Below are 27,244 nucleotides of genomic sequence, written 5' to 3'. Positions count from 1 at the left end.
TGATCGCGTTACTGCGACATAGTTTAAATTTGCATTCTGCTATTCGGGAACGATGTAGTGAACTGTCAAATTGTTGGATTAACCTTGGATTTTGTGTTGGTTTTCGGAATATGGTTTGGTTTGGCATAGTTTAGGTGAATGTATGAAGAATGGTTTCACCTGCGTCCCGGGAAAGTTTCCTTGCGCCCATCCACGTAAACAGTACCTTAGCTTATAGATCTCCTTCTTACGTATATCTACATCCAGGATTTTTTAATGAAAAATTCTGTACGATATAATTTTTAACCATAAACAAGATATTTTATTCATGTTTCAGTCTACGAAAGCAGAAGAAAGAACATGGTCGGATCCTGTTTTTTATTTAAAAAATAATTCTTTACTTGTCTACAAAGGACATTGCCGGTTCCTGCTATTTATATCAAATAGGAAAATAGAGTCTAAAACAAATAAAAATTATCAATAATGTCACACTTTGTATGAATTCACGACTGACCTTATGCCATACCAAAGACCTAAGTCATTCCAAAGGTCGTATAGTTTACTGACCAAGTTCATCTGTTAGACAGCAATAAATATTACACTGTAAGAAATATCTATCTATGCAACATTTTAGGACTAGTCCTAAATATTTTAAGGTTATTACACTTCGCTCGTTTAACTGAAGTAGAAAAGTTTGATTTGTTCGACGAAAATTTTGATGAATTCCAAGTTTTCAAACGAGATATTATATTGATAACTTTTAGTACCATATCTACAGATAAAATATAGATTTGATATATAATTTACAACGTCTCACCTTGCGATATAAAATTATGCATCAGATACTTATACATATTTTCATATAGTTTTTTTTTCTTATGTATGATTGTTTCTAAAAACATTAGGCCCTTGATGCTAGGACCTGAGTATAAATATTACAATCATATAGATGAAAATAATTTATATAGGTATTATTTTGCGGTCCTATATAAAAATTATACCTATAAATACTTTATAGTCTTCCTCGATAAATGAGTAATCATATACTCAAGCAAAGGTCCAAAGAAGTATAAATAAATTAAAGTTAATATAATTTGAAGCACTTTAGATTTCTTATAATGGCTTCTGCTGTATACATCTTTTTAACTTACCCAGTTTCAATTACTTTTATATACATAGGTTCAATTTTTCATTTCCAATAAACATTCAATACCTTCAATATCTATTACGTGTAAGAATGAAACTTGAATACGTATTACCTGCCTAAGGCTATTTCTCAATATAAGCTAGGTAATAACTTCTGTCTACGACTTCAGTACCATTTAACCTAAAGGTTAGTCGCTTGAAACACGTATGAAATACCAAAGGTATAAAGTGCACGTAATTTAAATCGAATGATCCTTATAGATTATAGCTTTGTAGGCTCCAACCAAGATTTATGTAAAAATTGAAAAATAAAAAACTAAAACACAAAACTGAAATTGAATTAAAAAAAATTAAAAGTATTTTAAGCCTACATGGGTGCAATAGACAGACAAAAAAAAATTTTGATGCTTCCTTTTGCGTCGGGGGAAAATGCTTAGAGATCTATCTGTCGGTAAATAAATAAATAAACCTCAGATCAAAGAAATATCATAAACTAAATACGTTTCAAAAAAGTATTTTTAAACGGTCCCTAGTCAAAAATCTAGTCCTAACTTAGATTTATATAATCATAGAGAAACTAAAGTTTAAAAATAACTTTATAACATCTTATCTAATATTTTTAAAACGAAAACATCAAAGCAAATGATATAAGTGGGTCGTGCTCAAAAAATATTTTTATATCAAAAGATATCTTTCTCCCAGACTTTCCAAACTAGACTGACTTTGCTTCAAGTCTAAAAATATGCGGCTGAATATCAATACTTTTCATGTAACAACTGCTATCTGCCCTCTATAAATCAACTTCTGGGTAAAACTGGGTATTTTTTATTAGTTTACTCTTGACATGCTTGCGTAATACAGAACTTCTTTTCATATAGCTGTATGTAATAAACGTGATATTCAGCAGTGTGTGAGTTCGATTTAGGGTACATAAGAAAGTACCAATGGTCCTTTTATGGTTACAATATGCGTTTTGAATGCTGGCTGCCGACTGCAACTGCCCATCGCACATGCTGCGACTGAATGAATCGGTCTGTATCTGAGGGTGACTGCACGTGCTGCTGCCACTTCGATCCAAAACGGTTGCATGTGAATCAGTACCGCAGTTGCGGCCGATTTGCAAAACAGCCTAACTTTGGGGCCTGAAAGCGCCACCTCAATCATGGTACCTACACATTACTACTAAAGATAAGGGAGTATCAAACTACCTTTTCAATTAATAAAGATACATAAGTACAACTGGGATGTAAAATTCATATCTTACAACAGGCACTATATGAAGAAAAAATACTTGACTCCACATTATTCCGACATGAGCAACTTCATTTTAAAATCCAAAGTTTGTATACTTCTTCACGGAACTGCGGAGCAAGCAGTGTTGTGATTCCGCGGTTTTATTTGAATACAACGTAACAATGGCGAAGAAACTGTCTAAGGTACGAGCAAAGAGCGTATTGTATATTGTAATTGTAAACTTAGTTCATACGATAATAAGTAAAGAATAATAATTGTGATTCAACAGACAAACTGAGTAACGTGTAGTTTTGTTGAACATTATGTACTTTGTAAAACTTAAGATGTACCTTTTGATCAATAAAATAAATAAAAAAAAAGTTCCAAAAATAACATTAGTTTATAAAAGCGATCTTAGTTTGCCAGATATGGATTAATCCCGTCTAGAGAGATAAGATTAGTGATAGGTTTTTTTCTACAAATCATTTATTTAGACGGCCAACTAATTGGATGCAAGCAATATATTACAAGCATGATGTTTCGAAGCAAAAACTAGAATAATCATGTAATCAATGTAGTAATAAACCTCATTTATTGCAAAAAATATTGGCAATTTCACTAAGAAGGTTTTAATAGTCAACGACAATAAAAACGAAAAAAAAAGAATAATAAAAAGAATACTTCAATTTACCATCATTCAATCAAAAAATATGTTCATTAGACATCTGTAAATTTTTTTGCAAAACTTGTATACCATAAAAAATACAAAAAAAAAATAGATTTTAAAATGGAAAAAAGTATAGAAAAATATTTTGCTGTAATTACCTATAAAAATTTACATTTAGTTGTGGAAACTTAGGTAATAGTGGTGGTCGGTGGTACTTTTGCTGGCCGTGTCAGGCTCCGAAGCCACGGCGGTGTGGTACAATAGTAGAGTCTTCAAGGCATATCCAGTGTAGCGTACTTCGTTGTGGGTAAAAAAGCTACATTTCCTACTTCTGTTCTTAACTATCTGACGTCATCTCACAAGTCATACTTTCAAAGTTTCAACCATCGTATTTCACACAATAGAATTCATCACCCAGCAGATCTGGCTAGATCTTTACATTTAAGTCTACATAAGGGAAATAGGATAGGTCTACATAAGTGTTAGGTCAGAGGGTCGAAGGGTGCCCATGAAGGAACAAGATGGGTTTTAGTCACTAAAAGTCTGACACTCCCTCTCGTTGTACCCCTGCTCCAACAAGGGCAAAAAGGTGCACCATGCTGTACATACAACACTTATTTTAGTATTTCTTTTCTGTGTATTTCAGACCATCAAGTTACAGCTGCTTTAGTCAAGGCTTTTCATTATTAATGTCTACTGAAGCAAATGCCTTCGCGTCCATTGAGGATGAAAAACCAAGATTGAAGCATTCACTGACTTTAGAGTAAGTAAAATAATGCGTACACTATAAATTGCAAAAAAACTATAAGCTAAGAATAATAATAAAAATGTTTATGCCACAGATATAATTCCTCGTGCAGAAAGAACGTAAGAAGAACTTTGAGGAAAATTTTAAATAGTAAAAAGTAAGTTTGTTTACGTATTTACATATTATCGAGATATAAAAGTATTGTTGTTTACTGTAGTTAAAATACATATATTTTTTTGTTTTTAAGGATCTGCAAAGTATGGAGTTGAATACATGGTATATTTTATGGCAGCTGATATGTCAATTTTCGACAATCTATTTTCTTTGGCGACGTCTTCTGAAAAATGTAGGCAGAGCCTCAATAGGGATGGAAGACGCCAATTTACTTAAAGGTATGTAGATTTGTCCTATCATTAAAATCTTTAAGGTCTTTCTTATTAGCCTATAGTCAATAGTGGGATATCTAACAGTGATTTATTTTAATGTGACGAGTAGTTCAAAAAACCCACAAAGAAACACTTTAGTTCCCATGCTTATTTTTTTATTACTATAGGAACCCATTTTCTGAAACACTATTTCTTTAAGACTTCAGCAATAATTATAAACATAAACTTCATTCGTATTCATGAAATCAAGAATACCCATGTTTATTTTTAAATGATAATGCAGTGTTGAATACTTCATTATTTTTATTCTTGGAAAATCGTTATCCTTGAGATGAGATCGAAAAATATTCGAAAATTCATATATTTTGTGATGTTCAGAAATATTTAAAAAATTTTAAACCTAGAGAGAATAATCACGAAAAGAATCTAATCTAATTTTGATAAAGCGTTTCGTAGTTGCATCTTATTTGAATAATGTGTTCAGAAATATTTATAGAAGCTACTGAAATGAATGTGATGGATTTTAATGTTTTTGTTTTTTTTTTTTAATGATCCCAATTAAATGTGCACAAGCCGATAAGATTTTTATTATAATATTATTTAGTAGAAATTCGAATTTTTTTTTCAAACTTTTTGACACTTTTCCCTATTGACAAGAAATAATATTGATATTGTTTTTTTTCCAGATCAAAGATATTTCGCATCTTTGATTCCCGAGCAACTCCACATTTGTTGGTTGTTGACTGAACGGGAAACCAGAACTGGTGAACAGAAGAGATTATTAAAACCTCTTGACGTAAGCCAGTTGAAGATAATTCCACGTTTATGAAGACATATTGACATTACATGAGGTGTTCGTGGCATCATTTCATACCAGGACTTCATATCCCAACTGCAGTATTAGAGTTGAGTTTGCAGAAAGAAGTATTCTAAGGAGTATTTATTCGGAGAACTTCTGTTACTAGAACAGCTGCATTTAATAACTTTGTAAGCTGACCAAGAGATTACCTGGGAATGCTATACAAACAGTTTCAACTCCATTAAATGAAAAAAAAAAGGAATTAGTGTCGCGTAAACTAATTTTGGATAAAGAAATTTTAGGAGAAGTTATCGCATTCAGAGGAATGCTTTTATGTAAATGTATTCGCTTTATGTGATAGTAAATTTTGTTTTTTTTTTTTCATAATAAATTATTTTTTTAAATTCATTTTAAAGTGTTTTATTTTATTGTTAGTTTATCATCCTAATCGGAATCGGAAACTACTTAGTACAGATTTTTTTGTAGGTACTGTGAACTGTCTTAAACTTTACAAAAAAATATTAAATATCAGCCCTGATCTAAAACTGTCTTGTGTCTAGACTAGGTTCATTGGCAGCTAGATTTTAATATTTTTAACTTGAAAATAGTATGATGAGCCACATAACCTTCTACTACTAACGCCATCTGTGGAGCTTTGGTAATACTTTTCTGTATTATTATTTGGTAACAACTGGAACTCAAACTACAACACTTGTACATAATACAAAGTGAAACCTAAACATTACTAAGCTTTACAGTGTAAATATTATATCGTAGATACGCCTACATGAGCAATAAACAGACCACAAGGAACTTAAACACAAGTAAACACAACTATCTTTAGTAAGAAGAATAAAGCACTCAAAGAGAAGAGCCTGTATAAGTCAGCGAGTCTCCAGTGAACAAGGCAAAACATTTCATAAAGAAAACTATCTCACTGCACTTCCAGATCAAGATCAAACAATGAAACAGTAACACTATACACATAAAGGAAAAGCAGACAATCTTCAAGAATTTCCTATTTTTCCAACTCATAATAAAAATAGAAAAACAGATTTTTGTCAAAGAGAATGGCGTAATTACACCTCATTGTCTGTGGTGCCGTCGTCCGATTGTTCGATACGAGTGATTAAAATAAAATTGTCTTTTGTTAAATAACAAACAAATATAAACCTTATTCCTATCCTGCTGGAGTTGGGATTTAATTTTAGCTTTAAACCCGTTGAATGCAAGAATTACTCGCACAGAACAGCAGGATGCAATTAATGCAATTGATTAAAGTTGTAAGTGGTAGGTAGGACAATGAACATTAAACGTGAGTGCTTTTTAAAATAGCCGGCTGTCCCAGTGAACTTTATGAGTAGTCACTAACTTATTTAAAGGGTATTGGGAAACTTCAACAGATGAGTTCTGAGGAAATTGATAAAGACGAAGATGTTTACGAACTGACGTAGGTATTTGTGTTAACTATTTTGCTTTAACACAAACATTAGCACGATATGAAAATGCGAGTGCATTTTGTGCCACTTGCATTAGGGCACGTCACGGCATTTAAATGGGACTCTGCATGCTCATAAGAGATTGGTAATGAAGATGTAGCACTACGCATGAATGAAGGAGCAAAATATTATTGCCTTGCTTGTTAGGCCATTTAAATGTTGCATGTAATGTTTCCAGAGGTCTGATGTAACTTCTTGCGGCCAAAAAATCCTTTTTTTTTCTTTGATCTGAGTTAAAATGTGTTTTTTCAAAGTGTAAGGCCACTGTTTAATTTTACTTTAGAAAATACATACACGTAAAACTGCCAAGTTCAATCATGCTGTAAGACTGCTAATCTACTTTAGAAAATACATACACGTAGCTGCCAAGTTCACTGCAAATTTTTTTATACTCTCACCCCACAAATCTTCTGTCAAATTCCTAAAGCATTATGGGTTTGTCTCACGAGAAACAAGAGAGATAAACGTTTCACTAAAGTGTAATAAAGTCCATAATAAACTAGCAAATCTTCAAATTGGCACAAACTACGTACTTTGCGCAAACAGTTTTAAACTTAATTTGCACCGTGTAAAAATATTTTACCACCCGCTTTTTAGAGCGGGAACTAAACAGCCAAGTTTTATGAGTACAAAAGTAACGAAGAACTTGGGCTTACTGGAAAGGTTTTGTACAGTGAGTGCGATATATTTGATTTTGCATTTGTTTATTTAAAGTCGAGTAGAGTACCCTAGTTACAACCATACATTCATCGTTTTTATGTGTCTGTGTTTATTCTGTTGAGTGCCTATAAAATGGGATACCATTTAAAAGATATTTAATTGATTAGTAAATATATGGCTTTTGGAATTTATTTGTTTGGTAATTGTAGAGATTATGTAACCTTATTATGTGAGTGCTAAATCATTATAAAATCTAAAAGTTTAACTTCACAAAGAAAACTATAGATATTGGACAGAACAAAAAAAATCATAGAAAGGAACTTAGTGTGACTTTTAATAAACCGTATTATCCAAAGTATTGTACAGCATTGAGCCAGAGTGACCCAGTAAACTTGTGGATTTACTTACTCGATTGAATGTTCTATCAAAGGAGATCCCAAATATCCTACAAAAACCCTACATATTTCAAAAAGCAGATTAATAAAAAAAGTATTAGTTTAGAAATATGAAGCTCCTTCAATTTTCTCTACATCATTGTAACTCGGCTAACAAGGTTGCGGGCTTGAAGGTAATTGTATGACAAACGATATCCCCGTAGCCTGTAGTCGCGAGTTTTTTATATTTACCGTCAGTTGCCGGCGAAATTAGCACGCTTCATATTGCTTATAATGGAAAATATGCTGCTAGCAGTAGTTTTAATTTGGCATTGCAATGTTGCAATCAGGGATTTCTAGTCTTACCAACAATCTTTTCAAGGGATATCGGGTTTCGTAGGTACCTGGGTTGAGGAAGAGATCAGATAGACAGTCGCTCTATGTTAGACAACTTTTACTCAGCTGCATGCGATTAGACTGGAAGCCGATCCCAATATACATAGTTGGTAAGAGGCTGGGCTGATGACGACGAATCTAGTCTCCACGGCCCACATTAAATTAAAATCACACACTTATAACTCAGACTAGTTTGAATAAGGTATGCACATGTCGAGATCAAAGCAGATTCTATTACCAAAAGAGTTTTTAAATTAGATTAGTAGGCCCATTATATAACCTCTGCAAGTATGAGCGTGCGTGACTACAAAATATGAAAGTAAAAACATATGAATAAGTAATATGACCTCTAACATTACACCTATCGAGACAGGCGTGATAATTTGTAATAAATATTTTATTATAATATATATTGTAAAGGTTTTTCTGTTCAACATTCAAAAGCCCTGCTCTCAGTTTAATTTATGGGCAATTTTAGATGTTCATAAATTATTGCTAGGAGACACCTCGTATATCGTGAGGGACAAATTGAAATTTTGAAAGCGTTTCTTTTTCAATTATGTTTTATATATTTTTTGGCCAATTATTGCGTGGCGATGACTTGATGAAATTAAAGTAGGTACATTGTTGGTTTGTTATTGAAAGATTAATATCTTTTACTTTAGTTGGACCCACTTTTTGTTGACACAATTCAACTTTACTATGGAGAATACGATTTTTGTAGTGTTCTTGGTATAAAATACATACGTTTACATTGGTATCACTGACCTCTATATTTACACACTGGACCGGCTGTTCCGTACGTTTGACAGCAATTTTTTTGTGCCCATTTGAAGCGCCAATATCGTCTAAGCGAGTGTCCACAGAACTAATTTTGACGTATAAATTCAAATGGCTGTGAGAGACGTGTTTGTTCATTGGTTCATTGTAAAATAATTTTAGTACCACGAACACTCGCTACGTCTAACAGCGCCAAAATGGCGATTATTAAACGGGCACAAAAGCTCGTTGACAACAGGCTGTCCAGTGGTAAATATAGAGGTCAGTGATTGGTATACAATAAATAATACTTGTGCTTATAACTATACGCATGTATGGGATCATAAAATAAAAGCCCGAAAGTAGCCGTAAATTAAAAAATATAATTTCATTCAGGTTTTCGGACATTTACAGTCTTAAGATCATTTCAAATGATAATATTCACACAGATTCTTTCGTTTGAATTCTTCCAAGAATGTGGGGTCGAGCGTTTTATTTACGATGTTAGAGACTCTGCTATCGTAAGGTGCTGCTGCAAGATCAGATTCTATATGGAACACTTTGACTGGTTGTTTAGTGTACTTGGATAGATCATAATCGTCTGATAGCCTTTCCACTTTCGGATGTGGAATACCTTTAATGAGCACTATTTCAGATTTAAGCTGGAATTTAGGCTTGTAGTCTAAGGCCAAAACAATTCTTCTGTACGAAGATTCCAATAACGTTCTAATATGTTCACTTGAGAAATGTACCAATCCTCGAAGTCTTTTCATACTGAGTTGAAGCTTGTCAGGCCAGTTGTCTAGTTTTTCTAATTCCTGTTTAAATTCATCTCCCTTTTGTTCAGTCATTAGTTGGTACATGTGAAGTAGTACATTATTTTGTAGTTCCACTTCTGTTTGATCGCCTAGGTACGCCTTGAGCTGTGATTTCAATGCATCTGGACTGCTTTCCAAGCAGTATACTACTCCAATGTGACCTGTAATAGATAATGCTCGTATCAACATGATTCTTGCAAATTGTTGAAAAAATTTGTTTACTATATCTAACGTACCTTCATCTTCTAATAGTTTTGCGACTTCTAATGCAACATTAACACCAAATGAATAGCCCAAAATGTAGAACTTGCTTCTCACCTCCAAGTGTGCTTTTATGTGCTAAAAGAAAGAAAAAATATAATCAAAAACTGTAAGATGTATATTTAGATTTCTATTGTCGTATCCTATACTGTCCCAATACTGGGCGAGTATTGCCACCAATCAGGGCTGTAGACGTCCAAGTTCCACGCCATCTCTTCCGGGGCCTCTCGGGGCCACTTGTTGGTCTTGTACCCACTGAGTGACAATGTTGATGACAATGATTTCTTAATTGTAATAAAATATTGTGTTCTGGTTATTCTTACTTTGGACAGATGTTGAGCAATCTCAGGTATACTATCATAAATGACATCAGCTCCTAGCTGTAATGTGGCCGCTCGTATTTTGAGTCTTTCAGCCACAGTTTCAAGAACTTGATGACGTCCATCGAAGCCAGGTATTAACATAAGATGGTTTTGAGTTCTGTCTATGTAGCCGTGTTCCTGCAAATCAAATTTACTTCGTTACTTTAAAATCGTGTTATTTTGGTAATCATAACGATTTTTTTCTTAAAGCTAAGAGTCATTGTCTGGTGAATCTTGACCTACCTCAAATGATATAAGTTGTGTTTTCATAGGAACAATAGCATCTACAGCAACGTATTCATTATTTTCTATATGGCTATAAAATGCTTTCAAACCAGCATCAAAGTTGATATTCTTCTTTTCTCCCAATTTCAAATACAACTTTTTGAGACTGAAAAATAGATAAACCACAATTTAATACTGACTTAGTTTATTCATTGAATGAAATGGTTTTAATAAATTCTAAAATTTACCAAGCAACAGTCATATCCAGTAAATCATCTGTGTAGTATGTGACTGGAGTAAATCTAGCCTTGATTTCATCAATCATCATATCATTCACGTTTGTTTCTTTGAGCGTTAGATCTTCATCAATCTCATCAATATTTTGTACACCTATAACAATCAAACATAGCTTGAATGTAGTTCTATTAATGTATCAAATATCAGTTTTAAAACCATAATTTTCTCCTGGTGCAGTCGGGTAAAATTACATGCTAACTTACCAAACATCACAGCCATTTTTTCAACCAAATCGTAGGAGGATTTTGTTGTCAAATTGATTGCTAGTACATTATTGTGTTTAAGTTTTATACTTCTTTCCAGCGCATTGAAAAGAGAAGATAAACTTAGTCCGTCCAATTTTGATAGCAACGTTTTTTCACTTTGGTTAGCCTGCAATAAATGGAATCAAGTTATATAATGATTAATTAGTAATTTTAGTAAAATCAAGCTCTTTTTTCACTTCTTGGTCAATTTAAAAGGATCTTTGAAATCCTACTTATCCTTCCCATTTTATGTCATAGCTATAAAAAGGTACCCTTCAAAATTTTAAAATACTTACCGCATTCGAAGTATCAAATCTTAAAACGAGGGCTGGTAATCCGACTTTAGTACGTGCTTCACAGATTTTTTCACAAGCTGAAGTTGCATGCTCACTGCCAATATTTTCTGAAGCTACTGATACAACCACAAAGTCTCTACAAGTGAATGAAATAATTAGAATGATTATTCGTAAATACATTTAAAATATTATAGGGAGATTACCAAATACAAACCTCAAATCAGAACAAATATTTCTTGATACCATATCCAAATTAGCTGTTACCGCAATCATATCTTCATAGCTTGACTTAAAGTCCACATTTGCATTGATATCATCATTCACTTTTTCTTTATAATCTTGTACTATGAATATGCTTGCAACTGATTCCAATTTTTGACCAGCTTTAAGCAATCGCTCACAACCTTCTTTCGTTTGCAGATTCTCCATATTAAGTTCAATGTGAACGTCAAACGGTTTCCATGAACTAAAAGAATATGAGCACAATTTTAACTAAGAACGGTAATTTATTTGTATTAACGAGGTTTCAAAGGATAATTTACAAATATATTATTGAGTACTCACGCTGCTTTTGCGTATAAATAATTCGTTTGATACTGTTTTCTCAAATGTAAAACAAGCTTTTTAGCACCTTTTTGGATTAGATTATCAATTACCTCCACTGCTAGATTACTATTATCACAAATTACAATATGAACACCTTTGTTAAATAATACTCTGAAAATAAATCATAATATTTAATATTTATTTTACCAATGATTATTACCATATATATCTTTTTAATGATCAGTGTTTTACCTCGGTACAACGTTGAAATTTGAAGACAATGACTTCAAATCACTCATCTTTATCAAAGCTCTTCCACGATGTTTCGAGGATGATACCAACTTGAACGCACGAGATACCTCAAGTGGAGAATATACCACTCGGCTAAGAGGTCTTACTGTCCCATTGGCTATACCCTCAGACATCAAGAGTTGAAGTACCTGTCAATAGGCAATTCCCATTTCATTACAGTACTTTTCAGATTGTCGTTTGTTTCAAGTATTTCTTTCAATTTTAACTTACTTTCCTATCTTGAACATTTTTCGGTTCAAATATTGTTGAAAAGTTTGCAAAAATGTAATGCTTTTCCTCTGCTAGATAGGACATACCAAAGTCTGTGTTAGCACTAATATCCACATGGCTAACATCTATAAATTTACCAAGGAATCCAACACACTTCATGGAAGCCTGCGAACAAAAAGTTTGTAATAATTATGCAGTCCTCCTAAAGATATTACATTTCTGTGGCACTTCATATTTCTTTTCTATTATATTCTGATCTTACTTGACGCAAAGGTCCATTGCTGCAATTAACGACAATGTTACACCTCTGGTCTTTAGTAGCTGCAACTCTTGTGAAGAAGGTGTCGTGGCGAGAATAAGAAATGTTTTCATCTGCAACAACACCATTGGAAATAGTTGAGCTATCTTAACTACTTAAATTCTTTACATTGATTTCGTATCTACATCATCTACCTTACCTTTCAGTTTTGGGAACAGTTTCATCAAAAATCTTTTCTTCTTTTCGTCACTTACAGTTGTGAATACTGTACAGTCAAAATCAAGGCAAATAGATATCACAGCTTGACCTAACGCCCCCGCTCCACCTGTTACGAATACTCTTTGGTTTCTCTTTATTTTCCCTTTTATGACCTGAAATTAAATCTTAAAAGTCTTAATCATCCTTTGTTTCTTCAGTGTTAATGTTTAACATTAATAATGCCGTTGAGATTTAAGAATCACTCACCAAAATATAGTACGCGTGTAAGTACGGTAAAGGCACAGACGCTGCCTCTTCTAAGGTCCAATGTTTTGGAACTGGCCACAAAAGGGTAGGATCTGCTACTACTGAGCTACTGAGTGCACCACTAGCAACCAATCCCATCACTTGATCACCCCTAAGGAAAAACCCAGTGTCAGTGTCTACATTTTTATTATCTCTTTATGATGGAAAGGTCTTATAACACGTCTAGTTAAATTCAATTACTAACTTGCTATCGATTCCACTGAAGTCCATTCCAAAAGATTTTTTCTGATCTATTGTGTCTCCGAGCGCTTTAAGACAATCTCTTGCTGAGATTCCTGCGTATTTGACCTGGAATCAAAAATCTCATTAGAATTTTCTTTTTGTCAGTATATTTTAAAATAAAAATGTTTAGTAAAAATTACCTCTACAAGGTTTCCATTTCCAATAGGTGTTTCTTCCCAAGTGAAGTCATTGAAATCTCCTTTAGTTGCCGGGCTTGTCAAACTTAAGTTTTGAAGTTTAACCTTGTCTGTACTCGGTACAACGTAGTAGTAACTGCCCCATTGTCCCTTTAGAAAAAGATAAAGAATCAATCAAAGTAATGTTTAAATGCTTCCAAAAAACCATCTCAAGATCATCCTCATTTACCTTCTTCAAAATATTAAACGCCAGTTTCTTCTGAAGCTGTTCTTTGTAAATGGGTTTTTCTGGATTGAATGATGGCGCATGATAATCATCAACTATAACTACGCCAATATTGTGTCCTTGGCTTTTCAATTTTTTCACGTAACCTTAAAGAAAAACGACATTGATATTTTTTTAGTTATGTTGTGTGCGCAAGACCATAACTTTGGATACAAATGGACATCATTTTGGAGATGAACATGACTTATGTTAATATTGCAATACTTACCTAAGAGTCCACAGTAGGGCTGCCTTTCAGAAATTAATACAACTTGTCTAGTTTTCCTCAGCTCACTCTGCACTCGTTGCAACCACGAAAATGTGCTGTCAAGCTCTATTGGAATGTAAATAACATTCTCGTTGTCAGCATTGTCCTTTTTCTTCAATAATGAAAGTACCCCTCCATTAACAGGTAACGAAGTAATAACGTTAAAATCTTTCGTTTCAACTTCTGATGTGTTACGTTCGAACGTCAAAATAAATGCATTTGGTTTGATGACTTGTTTTAGAGCACTTGAAATCTGAAATAAAAAAATATCATTTATTACAAGAATAATTAATTCATTTACAACATCTTTTTTCATTCGAATATCGTCAATTGCCTGCTTTACCTGTTCATTACGTAGTAAATTGTGAACTACAAACAACTCCACATCAACAATATCCTGAACTTCAACATTAGCAACTTCAATAGAGTTGACATCAAATTGATGAGAAGTTAACTTTACAGCAGCATCTTTGATGACGTTTGATAAACTTTCTGTAGACGATGTCATCAATTCCAGTACTTTGATTTTATTTGAAGAAACGTTATCCGCAACAACTTGTAGGTTTATTGAAGTAGCTGTCTGAATCTGAATAAAAAATATTTAATTATTAGCATTTACATAATTAATGGCTTATAACATCTTTGTTAATCACATAATTTACTTACACTGGTTGTTTCTTCGAATTCATGTGTTATGAACTCTCTAGCTACTAACACATCTGGTTGCTTTTCAACTCTTGGCTTATCATTATAGATCACACCATCCAGTTCCACTCCACCACAACTAAAATTTTCAATAAATATTGAAACAAAAGTTCTGCTACTATAAATGCTATTACTTAGCATTTTTAATGAATTTACTGCTGCTTATACAATTTCTATGTAAGCAACTCAACCCATTAGTAAATGAGACGAGAAATTGATACAAGAATTTTCAAAAAACTTACCGGACCAATTGGTTCAACTCTGCTAGCTCCGCTTTATAATAAGTAGCACCATCTATCACAGTAGTTTCAGTCATAGCATGTCCTTTGACATGTACGCTCAGCCTCTTAATAATCTTAGGAGTCGATACTCCATTGTGGCCTCTTACGAAAGCGTTGAGCTGTATGAGTGAATCAAGGAACGTGGCCCACTCTCCAGTCCACTTGATATTGGCTGTGTTACGTGTAGTGTTTAGTGATTGAATGGTTTTGAAGTCGTCCCTAAAAGAAATTGGTTATATTGTACATTCATAGAAGTGTTTGGAAGATGAGTCAGGACACGGTTATAGATTGTAGAAAAAAAGGTAACGATATTTTTAACAACTTTTGAACATCTGCCTTCTAATCAAAATGGTAATAGGTAGTTGATACACAGTATTAAGTATCTTAAACAGTTGATGAAATAAAGTTACATACATGAATGTAAACTTACCCATAAGAATAACCTCTCATACGTAAAAGTGTGTAGAAATCTTCTCCACTTATTACTATGTCATTTGCACTTTCGTTATCATCTGCATATTTACGTACTTTTTCCGCAACATTCTTTACAAAACCTGATACGATATTGGTTTTGCCTGTGTAAATCTAGAAATTAAAATTATATGTGTAAAATGTCTGCTTTGAGATGATAAATCTAATGGAATCTATTATAGAGGAAATATTTTTTTGTTTATTAGCGCGTGGCAAAACTACTGAACCGATTTGGAAAATTCTTTCACTGTTGTAAAGCTACTCTCTTTTCAAATAATATAGGTTATATTATATTTCGGTACGGGCAATAGTTTCCAAGGGACGCGGGTGTAACTACAGAAACATGGTTAGTAAACAAGTTTACTTACCTCAAATCTATTAGAGCCTTCTTGAACGGTGACTCTTAACCTCAGCATGTCTTCGGGGTCAAGCTTCAGTTGGCAGTGGAAGGTTACATCGTAGAATGTGACTGGCATATCTTTGTAATAACTTCCTCTGTACATAGCTAATGTTTCCCATAAGAACACAAACAAGGCCGTTTCGGGAACTTCATTGATGCCTGAGGATAGGAAAAGAATTTGAGAAAAACTTTAATACTTTTTCAGTGGAAACGGAGAATACTTTATGAAAAATTTTAATAAACAGAGAAAAATTTCGCTATGTTAAAATTTTTTTTTTAATCAAAAATGTTATATGATATTGTCGGATTAATATACCTACATTAAATATTATTTATTTATACGAACCATTTCTCACGTATCCTTTCAGATATTTGTGTTCATCGTCGTAGGCGGAAATAACGAAATTCCTTGCCGATGTCTCTTTAACTGTTTTGTTAACAACAACAAGTTCGGGCCTAAAAACAAAATATTTATATTAAATTCCAGATAAAAAACCCCTTTGAAAAAAGGGTTTTTTATTTAATGTTTTATAAGGAACATTTTATGTCAAATTGATCAATTAATTAATTACCAGTCAACGCTGTGTTCCCACTCAACTAGATGAGACAACAAAGGCGTTTCCGTTGAAACCGGGAATTCCACTTTAGGGTACAAAATATCAATGGCGGGGTTGAGTCCATTCTCGTACAACCTATGAAAAACAAACACGATTATTATTTTGGTTGCAAAAATAATGTAATGTTTCCCTTACCAACAATATAAAATTTAAGTAGATAAGTAGTTATGACTCACTTTCCAACAGCTTGCAATAAGAAAGTAACTGGATCAGGATTAGCTCGTTTAGTCAAAGCAACATTCACGCATTCAGAATGAGACTTCTTCACAATGGCTTGCAGAAGACCGTGAGGTGCTATTTCAATCATGATAGCATCTTTAGGTACCAGTTTAGCATTCTCTTCAAATAATACAGGGTTCTGTTAATACAAAAGAATGCTTTGTTACTTTTAAACACATAAAACATCCTAACACAAAAACTTTTAAACGTCTGTTGAAAACTTGTCTAAAATAAACCGGCCAAGTGCGAGTCGGACTCGCGCACCGAGGGTTCCGTACAAATCCTGTATAGATAAAAAGTGAGTCTCGCGCCAACCGTTCAGTTTAGAACAATCATAGTTATGATTATTTTGTGAGACTAAAATAGTTAATATTTTTTATTTTATAATATAACTAAAATAGTAGGCCAGTACCTTGTAAAAGTTATTTTATTATAGTTATTTATATACAACATTTTGTAGTCACCATTCAGAAATCTGATTGAAAATAGCTAATTAAAGTCATTGGGCATATCTGACCCATTTTGTAAAAACTGGCGGACATGAATCAAAGTAGTTTTAAATCGTGGAGAATGGTATGACGTTTCTTTGAATATAAATATTTTATCAAAATTCCATGGAGACGAATGTCCAGGATCGTTTGAAAAATATAAAAGACAAGCAGTTTCAGAGGATTGTACAGGTTGCAATGCTAGTTTTTATTGTTAAAGACTTTTCATAAAGAAGGAGGATGTCAATTCGGATGACCAGGATCTGATGAGGATCTGGAAACCCTGAGAAATCGAGGGCAACTCTTGAATATTGTAGGCACGTGAGTCAAAACCAGACATGTGAGTGTATTTTTGAGGGTACTGGTAAACAGTGAAGGTTTTTAGCTGATTTAGATAATGGAGACTACAGAGAGTCGAGGGAACTCCTGAACGGTATGTTGCAACTACCACGTGTTTGGGCTTATTTTATTCGTATTGGCGAAGACTTTCCACATAGATAAGTTTGACTGCCATTGTGGGATCGATAGCAAAGATCAGATATAGTTATGGGAACTCCTTTACAATTTATAACGTAACCTTGTGTTGGAGCTTATTTTATTTTAGGTGATGAGAATTCAGTACTTATGGGATCTTTTATTTTTGAGGGATTAATCACCTAACGAGCCCCAGTTTTAGGTTTTTTTCGAAACTGCCTGACGACTTGTAACTGTCGAATTGTAACAACGACTGCTAGAGTGTAGGATTCGGGGCTGCTCGCTTTACGTTTTTAGAGCCTTGACAAAAGTGTAATTCTGTCCTTTTCTTTGTTTTATAAAGTCGGCTTTATTTTATTTTGTAGCATTTTACAAAGAAATCCAACTTCAAACATATAAAAAAGCAACAAGAAAACAAAAGCAAGAAAGAAATTAAAAAGATGATAGGTGCATCGGTCTAGCAGTCGGTGTCTAGAGAATGCATCTATATTTATTTAACCACCGAGATCTAGACCGATGCATATAAACAGTTTTCTTGTTGTTTTTAGAAGTTGTTTTTTTTGTTATTTTTAACTTTTGTGAAAAGTTCTCGTCAATACGAATAATATAAGCCCAAACACGACGTTACTAAAACATACAGTTGAGGAGTTCTCTCGACTTTCTCACGTCTCCATCATCAGGTAAGCTCTAAACCTTCACTGTTTGATAGTATCACCAGACATCCATCTGAGAATCAAGTTTTAATCCTATGCATGCCTACAATTTCTGATAGTTGCCCTCGATTTCTCAGGATTTCCATCATCAGATCCTGACCTGATGACAATGGAAATAAACGGCGTGTATACTCTTTTACTACAAGGAAATGTTTTCTCAAATCCGTCAAACTTGGTCGTTTAAATTCCCCATTGAAATGAGGAAAATATTTGATTTGATTTGATAATATTTTAATATTTTATGTAACTTCAAATTTATCATTTTCGCAATTTTTCCTTTATCTGTACTATATAACGGTGCTTCTTGCCGAATTTCAAGATTCTGAGTTCACGGGAAGTACCTTGTAGGTTTTGATTCCCTAGCGTGTGACGGAAATTCGTCTAAGGTGTCGGTATAACTACTGTATCTTTTGATCGCGTTAACTTAGAAGTTAGATTTTTTCACTGCCTAAAGGGACAATAGACCTAGGTATTTGGTATAAATTTCAATTTGATACCTTTATTCGTTTGTGAGAAATAAGGTAGTAAGTTTAATTTTATTAAAATATTTTTTTTTACATTATATTACTAAAAAAATGAGATTTTCGTAATTTTTCCTATATTTGCATTATATGACAATGCTTCATGCCAAATTTCAAGACTCTGAGTTTACGGGAAGTATCCCGTAGGTTTTGATTCCTTTGCGAGTGTCGAAAATTTGTTGAAAATATCGACATAATCGGCTGTATCTTTTGATTGGCTTGGCTTAGAAGTTTGATATTTTCACAGCTTAAAGGGACAATAGACCTGAGTATTTCATGTGAATTTCAGCTTGATACGTCCAGGCGTTCTTGACATAAAGGGTCTTGACAGACAGACAGACAGACAGACAGACAGACAGACAGACAGACAGACAGACGGACAACAAAGTGATCCTATAAGGGTTCCGTTTTTTCCTTTTGAGGTACGGAACCCTAAAAATGACAGATTCTGACAAGGTCTGACTGATAAGGTCCGTTTTGCAGCCACACTTTTTTTAGACAAGTGTTCAACAGACTTTTAAGTTATTTTTAGTAACACTGAAAGATTTTATCAAGGCTTGAAAATGTGAAAGGTACCAGTAAATTGTTGGTGAAATACGCTGACGATGAATATTTCGCTTCATCATCATCCCATTTGTCTTGTGGTACTGACGTTGAAATCCATTTTTCAGTACGTAGTTTTGGATTAGGTATCAATGTTTCCATTGACGATAACAATGCTGGACCTAAAGGAACACAGAAAGAAACATTGATTAACAAGTAAAGTGAGGTTGAAGAAAATTAATGCAGATTGAATAAGGGAACTTTGTAACTTAGACAAAAACAGTTGATAAAAAAGATGTGCTTACCAGCTTCAGCAATATATGACGAATGATAAGCGATATTGGAGCAGGCAACTTCTCTAGCGAAAATACCACGGTTAGTAAGGTCAGTAACAAATTCCTTCATAATATCAGCGGGACCAGAAATAGTAGCTGATTCAGCACTGTTGTGACAAGCCACTTCGATTCCTGGTGGACACATTGGCAGGATCTACAAAGTTAAAGGAATACATAGAATCAATGCAATTGATACAATAGAAAGGCATAAAAAATAAAAGATTAATCATAACATACATCATTATAGCTAAGACCAATGGCAGCCATTGACCCCTTGATGAACGGCGTCTGAATAGAGACTATTCCTCTATTATAAGAAGATATTATAGTCTCTTCTGCTGTGAAGCATCCATCTGCGTAAGCACATCCAAGCTCTCCTATACTGTGACCTAGAAACGTTGAAAAAATTTCGTAGGCGTGGTACAAGTACAATTTTACATTAAAAAAGGGCTTAATGAATAAAATATAACACACGTAAAACAAAATTTACAATTGTTCTTACCTACAATTACATCGGGCGTGATTCCCATCGCCCTCAATATATCAGTCAGACCAATTTGAATCGCAGTTATACCAACCATGGAGTTTAAAATGTTGTCGAAAATAGTTTTATCTGGATCAGTAATAATTTTGACTAGATCAATTCCATGTGGTTCAAGGACTCTCTGGCATCTAAGCAAAAACAAATAATCCAGATTAATTTTGGTGATACTGAAACAACATCAGCCAATTGAATGAAATTGTCTCCTTTATCTAAATTCTTTAATCCTTACTTTTCAATAGCTGCAGCAAATAATGGTATGCGCAAGAGTTCCCGACCCATGCCGTTCCACTGAGATCCCATTCCACTGTATAGGAAACATACTGGACGGGTTGTACCTGAATAGATTTCGAAGCTGCTGGCCAGGTTAACTGTCTCGTTATTTTCATTAGTATCTGAAAATTCAAAATTCGTTACGATATATCCATTCGTAGAGGAATTCTTAAAACTATATTAACTATATTTTTTTATACTAAACCATTCACACTCGTGATTGCTCGTTTTAATCTTTATGTATCTGCTTTTGGTCCTTCTATTTGATATTTTGTTCAATTATTCTACTCTCTCTGACCTAAATGAAGATTAGATCCAATATTTTGCAAGTTTGGTGCTAATTATTAAACAACGGTTTCATCAGCCGAACCTTCTGGAGAAAAAAAGAATGATGCTACTAGAGGCATAGAAAACGATATGAATTTACCAAGTACAGCATAACCACGTCCTGTATGACCGGGGAAGTTAATTTTGTAAATGTTGTGCAGCAAAGCAATTTGTTCTGGATCTATGGGTTTGCTCATCAATTCATCAATTGCCTTATCTACACCAATTTTCTCTCTTGCTGATAGCAATATCAGACGAGGGATACTAGACTTGTATCGGCTACTATCCTGGAAATAATTATGTTGTGATATTGAATATTTTACAGACTTACATACACATATAACGCACTACTATCATTTTTAGCAAAAACAAATTTTGTATAAAGGATCACTCAACATACCTTATTTTTATGATGCCCTTTAAGTAGAACATGGAAATTGCATCCAGTGAATGAGAAATTGTTAACAGCAGCGTAACCTCTGCCAAAAGGCGTATTTTCAGTGACTACTTGAACCCTTCCATCTCTCACAGCAGGAATATGATCCTGAGGTTCATTGTAGTGTAAATTGGCAGGAATTTCTCCTTTGTGATATGCCAAACAAAGCTAAAATATTGCACAGTAATTTGTATTAAAATGTATAAACGTGTCATACAAAGTAATCTAATTTATGCCTATTAGAATAATCGAAACTTGTTTACAATTAATTCCGAATATTTGTTATTTAAATCTGTTTAACTTGTAATTGAATTGAATAAATTGTTAGTGATTACCTTTGTTAATGAACAAACACCACTTGCAGCTTCAGTATTGCCCATGTTAGATTTAACAGAACCAACTTTAATGGATCGTGACTTAGCAAAAAACTTTCCAACTGCGTCTAGCTCATTGCCATCAGCCTCAGCAATACCTATGTACATAAAATCGTTACAACTGTCAAATTATAATGTTGATTATTTATTGGCATTTTTAATTAGTAATTTGTAAATTTTAAAATAATTACATAAACAATCGATATACTTTTTGTATGACAAATATTTTGTTTTGGCTATAAAATATTCATTAATGCGAGGTCAAGGACATTAAAAGAGTCAATTGTAAATAATTTATGATGCGTTGAATTATTCAAATGTTTGAACAATTAACATAATCACCTGATCCATAAGCTTCAATGTATTCAACATCAGATGGAGACACTTTGACTTCTGCATAAAATTCTTCCAGAAATTGTTCCAAATCTTCAGATTTGCGGATTGGCAAGAAATTTGCATCAGGCCTTGTGAAATATTTCCCTTTGATGTGATGAATTTCAGCGTAAATCCTTTCGTCGAAAAATAAATACATTGTCAAATTCGCCACCCCACGATGGTTTACGGTTTTAGAATTTCAAATTTCAACAATCTTACCTTTTAGCATCCTTGGCTTTTTGCAAAAATATTAGATTGACAGCTTCAGACCTTACAAATCCGTCACCATTTTTATCGAAACTCTTGGTTTTCCCATCTCGACAAGCTAAACCAGCACTGTTAACAAATTATTTTAAAATCAAAAATAGCTATTTTTTATGTTCAGTTTCAGTTAAATATATTTTTGAATAAACAAGAATACCTACATCTGCAAGTTTAGAGATAATAGAGGGTGCACGCATGTGTTACAGCCCCCAACTAGTGCTGCATCACAGTCTCCTCGTTTCATGCTGTCATATGCTATCTCTAAGCATGCCATGGCACTTGAACAGGCCTGGTCTAACCCATATGATGGGCCTTTACCATCGATCCAATAAGAAATCCTGTTAGCTAACATGGTTTTACTGCAACTGTAAAAAGAACAAAATCGAACTTTATAATCAGTTTCAAATAGGACCATTTAAAAATATCAACTATTTAAAAAACTATAAATGCACTTACCCAGATATGACAAAGGCATTACGTTGCAAGGTTTCATAAAGATTCATTGCTACAGTATCCGAGAAGGAAGAACCGATGAAAACACCCAATTTTGTGCCACTGAGTGTAAGCGGGTTAATACCTGAAAACAGTTTACATTAGATAGATTTTAAGACCTTTTGAGTGTTGAGAAAACGATCAGTTTGACTTTTTGGACTACTTTTAAGTCTCTTAAATACTTTTGATTTCAAATGTTTTTGCCAGAAGTCTTACCCGAATCATATATTGCACAAAACGCATTCTCCATAACTTTTCTGCTCAAAGGATCCAAAGAAGCTGCTTGCCATGGAGTTACTCTAAAGAATTGGGCATCGAATTTGTGTTGGTTTTTCATTTTTCCAAAATATTTTGGAAGACCTGGATGTTTTACAGTAGAGCAATCTACTTCTTCTACCATGTCCACCTTAAATCATATAACAATTGATAGCAATACTGAAATCTTAATCTTGTCTAGTTACCATAAGGCATTTTTTTAGTAAATAGTAGTAATTGATATAATGACTCAGTAAGAATGTGTAACGAAAACAAAAAAAAATTAAAGGTCAATGTAAGGGTATCGTACGATGTCTACGAGTGTTTTTTTGCATCTGATTACAATAACAACAATGATAATGCTGGTGATATTAAAAACGTTAATAAGATAGTATCTAAACAGAGTTCAACTTGGAAAATCTGCACTTAGGCGGACTAGGAGACTGAAATCATTACTCTCAGCAATCGAATTTTCCCATCACACTTGTCACAAATACTTTAAATATAAAGGCAAACCCCATTGTGCAAATTCGTAATAAATGACTTGCGGAAAATAACACTTGAAGGAAACTTATTATAAAACCTTGACACACCCACACACAGTTCTAATGACACTTTGTCCCTATAAAACGGTTGATGATGAAAACGAATAAGTAGCCCAATTTTTTCTCGTGAAGATGCTAACCTTGTTGTAGAGATTTTCCATCAGCTCCACGGTGTTCTCACATTTCGGGAACGCGCCCGAAACTCCGCTGATGACGATCTCATCTCCAGTCAAGGGTCTTTCAAAGTCATCTCTAGGCTCCCGATCAGTGATCACAGTTTTAGGATTTGGAGCCATGATGGATCGCCACACAGTCTTCAAAAGCCGGTCGTATTGAATGACCTAATCTTATATAGTTTATTTGTGTGCCAATATGCAAATAGTACGTTCAATGGAATTACAAATTTTTGCCTACTTACCGTCGCATACATAGACGTGACTTCAAAGAAAAACAAATAAACTTTAAATCACTAGCATAATTCAAGCAAGTTGGGACTCCATTTTCAGATATAAAAATGAAAAATCTATCATTTTTTTGAATCGGATTTTATTAACTTTGTTAGATTTTTTTTTGTGCTAATCGATATACATTCTTGTGATTAGGTACGACACACCCCGTACATTACATAAGTACACAAGGGGAGTACATAAGGGGTGTACATAATGGAAGTATATAAGGGGAGAACATAATGGGAGTACATAAGGGGAGTACATAAAGGGAGTACATAAGGGGTGAACATAAGGAAGTGTCTGCGTCCAGCCAACGCCGCAAACACCACGTTTTTGTAACGCTCCGCACTTAAAAAATCGTAAAAGTGGTAAATTTCGCGAGTACAGTCAAGTGTTATACACCAAAAGACGCGGTTTTGTGCAACGCATGTGATGGAGTAAAGTGCTTTAGCCGGAAAAGTCAAACAAAAATTTTCTTAGTGAAAAACTTAAAAACACGTGCTATTGGAGACAGTTTTTGTGAGTTATTTGCAAAACTAGATCGATGACCCCCCGATATTACTTGTCAATATTATTGGGCACAACAAGGCGCGTGCAACGACTCCTCACCGCTGAAAATTGGATCATCCACTGCGAAGATATTAAGAAAATACTTCAAAATTTTTCCTCACCACGTGGCACGTGGTCATAGAAGCAGAAGTGGTAGGACGCTGGCGTTCATAGGACATCTTAAGAGTCACCATTGAAGACTCCTGACGTTTTCAGAAAAATTTTACATAGCCTGTAAACGAAGATATTCGCTAACAAAGTTGACAACTTCAGGAGCCGATACAACAAAAACTTCAGGCAGAACCCCAATTTTTTACACCGGTTCCAGCTGCGCGCTACTTCGCTGAAGACTTAGGTTATAAACTTAGATTTTTAAGACCCAAAATAGCTTAGTTTTACTACTTTTTCTGAAAATATCACATTTTTTAAATCTTTATTCTGAAATTTTTCAAAAATGTTCAGTTGTTTTATCTCATTAGAAAGCCATTAAACTAACACATTTTTTACAGTTTTTTCCAAATTTTTATGTTCAACGGTTCCTGAAATATTTATTTTTTATTGATTTTTCCTAATTAATAGGAAATAAATAGTTTTAAAATTATTTTGACGACAGGACTGTGTCTGGGACACCTATTCGACATAGTTTGAGCCCGAACTCGCGCCCAATAACTTCAAAAACATCGGAATTAGCCTTGAATTATTCTATTAGCAGCTTTGACTTTACACACTGATATTGACCCCCCTATACAGAGTCAATTCAGGACATAATTTAAAGACACGGACAACATTCCCCGTTCTGATCCCACCATTCAGACATAACATTCACAGTTACGTCACAGCATGTATCGTACGCCAACGACATCTGGCGCTAGCCAAAATCCCGCCACCCCCCCTCCCTCTGCTTCAACCGCAACAGTGCAAGATGCTGCAAAGACTTTTATAAGAAGACCAAACACAAAGAGGAGATCACTCGACAATATGGACCTCTACAAAAAGCAGCAACACAACTACGCTGCCCTACCGAGTGAACAGCTCCTCCAGGAAATTATGAAGACTTTCGAGGATATACCCTCGAAAGTACATGACTACCCTCACATGAGGAAAGACATTAAGAATTTCCTGGAGGTGCAATCAGACAAGGGTATCCGAGCTATCTTCGAGCTCAGCAGACGTATACAAAGTCTTGAAGCAGCGGCCCCTAAAACACGGACGCCTAACAAAACGCTGTCGTCCGACGGGGAAGTAAACATCCTAAATAGGTTGGGAGAGGTGGAGGCCAAATTGACCACTCGGCTAACCGAAATAGAGACCAGCCTAAAACACGGGTTCGTAGAGCTAAACGACGGCAACAACGACCGAGGCTCTGACATGATTGACAAGATCATCGATCGGATCGACGAGACTACAATTCCCAATGGAAAATTGACCGAGGAAGTCAAAGTCATTGGTCAGAAACAGTCTCTTCTACAGGATCTGATCGGTAATATTGCCAGTGATGTCGTGGTCACCAGGGAAAAATTAGAAAAGGTCACAACAGCAAGTGGGAGCGATGATCAGCCTACCATGAGGACTTACGCAAATGTTGCGGCCAAACCAGGGCGCCGACCGGCTCTTCACTCGTTGGCGGTAACCCTCGAAGGCAATCTGGAGACTGCCGACCAGGTGCTCGCCAGAGTGAAAAAGGCGGTCGACGCCAAGGGTACTGGCCTCAAAATAAATAAAGTGCGTAAAGCCAAAAACAGCACTGTCATACTGGGCTGTGATACGGAAGAAGAACAAAACAGGATAAAAGAAAGGATAGAAAGCCGGGGAGAGGGACTAATCGTAGCGCCCATGAAGAATAAGGACCCACTCGTCGTCCTAAAAGAAGTCTTTTTGGACAGTGAAGACGACGAGATGGTTAAAGCACTTTACGCGCAGAACACCGAAATCTTCATGGGCCTACCAGAAGAAGAATCTCAAATCAACATTAAGTATAAGAAAAGGACCAGAAATCCCAAAACCACGCATGTTGTGATCCAGGTCAGGCCCAAGGTATGGCAGAGAATGACGGAAGCTGGAGCCCTCTACCTAGACCTCCAGCGGGTCAGAGTGGAGGACCAGTCTCCGCTCATCCAGTGCACAAAGTGCCTAGCCTTTGGTCACGGCCGAAAATTCTGCACTGAGAGTGTGGACAGATGTAACCACTGTGGAGGCCCGCACCTGCGCGAGAAATGCGCAGATTTCGCCGCCGGAATTGAACCGCAGTGCTGCAATTGCACACACTCTAAATTGCAGAAGGCGGATCACAACGCATTTAGTGCAGAATGCCCCATCCGGAAGAAATGGGACTACCTGGCTCGAACAAACACAGCGTACCTTTGACTCCTCCACACAGCGGAACACTATACACAACAAACAACACACAAAACACAGATATAAAGGTATATAATGAATATATATTGATATATCTATAACACACACATCAACACTGAACACGCACAGAAACAACAAGCTAAGCTTAAGAAACATATACGCAACAAGAACTGGCAATAACTATATATAACATAGTATATATATCTTATTGACAAAAGACACGGAAAACGATACAAAATGCAAAGAAACACTAATGAGTCAAAGAGAAATGAATAAAGTTACCGACCAATGCAACAAAAGCAAAAGTAAAACTTATAATAGCTAACAGAAATAGAATTCATACCTAAA

The 27,244-nt window shown here is 34.7% G+C and overlaps 1 protein-coding gene and 1 long non-coding RNA gene across 2 annotated transcripts; one reads left to right on the top strand and one right to left on the bottom strand.

The window, feature by feature from the left end:
• The first annotated feature begins 3,039 nt into the window (after positions 1 to 3,039).
• Positions 3,040 to 5,366, top strand: LOC135117958 (uncharacterized). Its single transcript, XR_010277276.1, has 5 exons — positions 3,040 to 3,332; positions 3,672 to 3,788; positions 3,868 to 3,930; positions 4,021 to 4,165; positions 4,846 to 5,366. It is a non-coding gene; the product is annotated as an uncharacterized LOC135117958 (long non-coding RNA).
• A 3,643-nt stretch (positions 5,367 to 9,009) lies between these two features.
• On the bottom strand, positions 9,010 to 23,879 carry LOC110369828 (fatty acid synthase). Its single transcript, XM_021325389.3, has 40 exons — positions 23,684 to 23,879; positions 22,960 to 23,149; positions 22,708 to 22,828; positions 22,413 to 22,616; positions 22,207 to 22,323; positions 21,955 to 22,121; positions 21,574 to 21,710; positions 21,203 to 21,406; positions 20,903 to 21,089; positions 20,435 to 20,597; positions 20,164 to 20,333; positions 19,899 to 20,050; positions 19,632 to 19,815; positions 19,360 to 19,508; positions 16,545 to 16,726; positions 16,324 to 16,443; positions 16,098 to 16,207; positions 15,720 to 15,910; positions 15,311 to 15,465; positions 14,842 to 15,099; positions 14,561 to 14,678; positions 14,238 to 14,480; positions 13,856 to 14,147; positions 13,591 to 13,733; positions 13,365 to 13,511; positions 13,187 to 13,290; positions 12,943 to 13,093; positions 12,677 to 12,848; positions 12,481 to 12,590; positions 12,219 to 12,383; positions 11,949 to 12,136; positions 11,715 to 11,867; positions 11,365 to 11,616; positions 11,151 to 11,286; positions 10,813 to 10,981; positions 10,561 to 10,702; positions 10,331 to 10,478; positions 10,049 to 10,225; positions 9,701 to 9,803; positions 9,010 to 9,625 (listed from the first exon to the last, which is right to left on the bottom strand). Exons 1-40 carry the CDS (start codon positions 23,837 to 23,839, stop codon positions 9,069 to 9,071), a joined length of 6,987 nt encoding a protein of 2,328 aa, XP_021181064.3. The 5' UTR covers positions 23,840 to 23,879; the 3' UTR covers positions 9,010 to 9,068.
• Between the last annotated feature and the right edge of the window lie 3,365 nt (positions 23,880 to 27,244).

The sequence above is a fragment of the Helicoverpa armigera genome, chromosome 16 (assembly GCF_030705265.1).
Source record: "Helicoverpa armigera isolate CAAS_96S chromosome 16, ASM3070526v1, whole genome shotgun sequence".
NCBI lineage: Eukaryota > Metazoa > Arthropoda > Insecta > Lepidoptera > Noctuidae > Helicoverpa > Helicoverpa armigera.
Note: the sequence above shows the minus strand (reverse complement) of the source record. Positions and strands in the feature narration are given on the sequence as shown.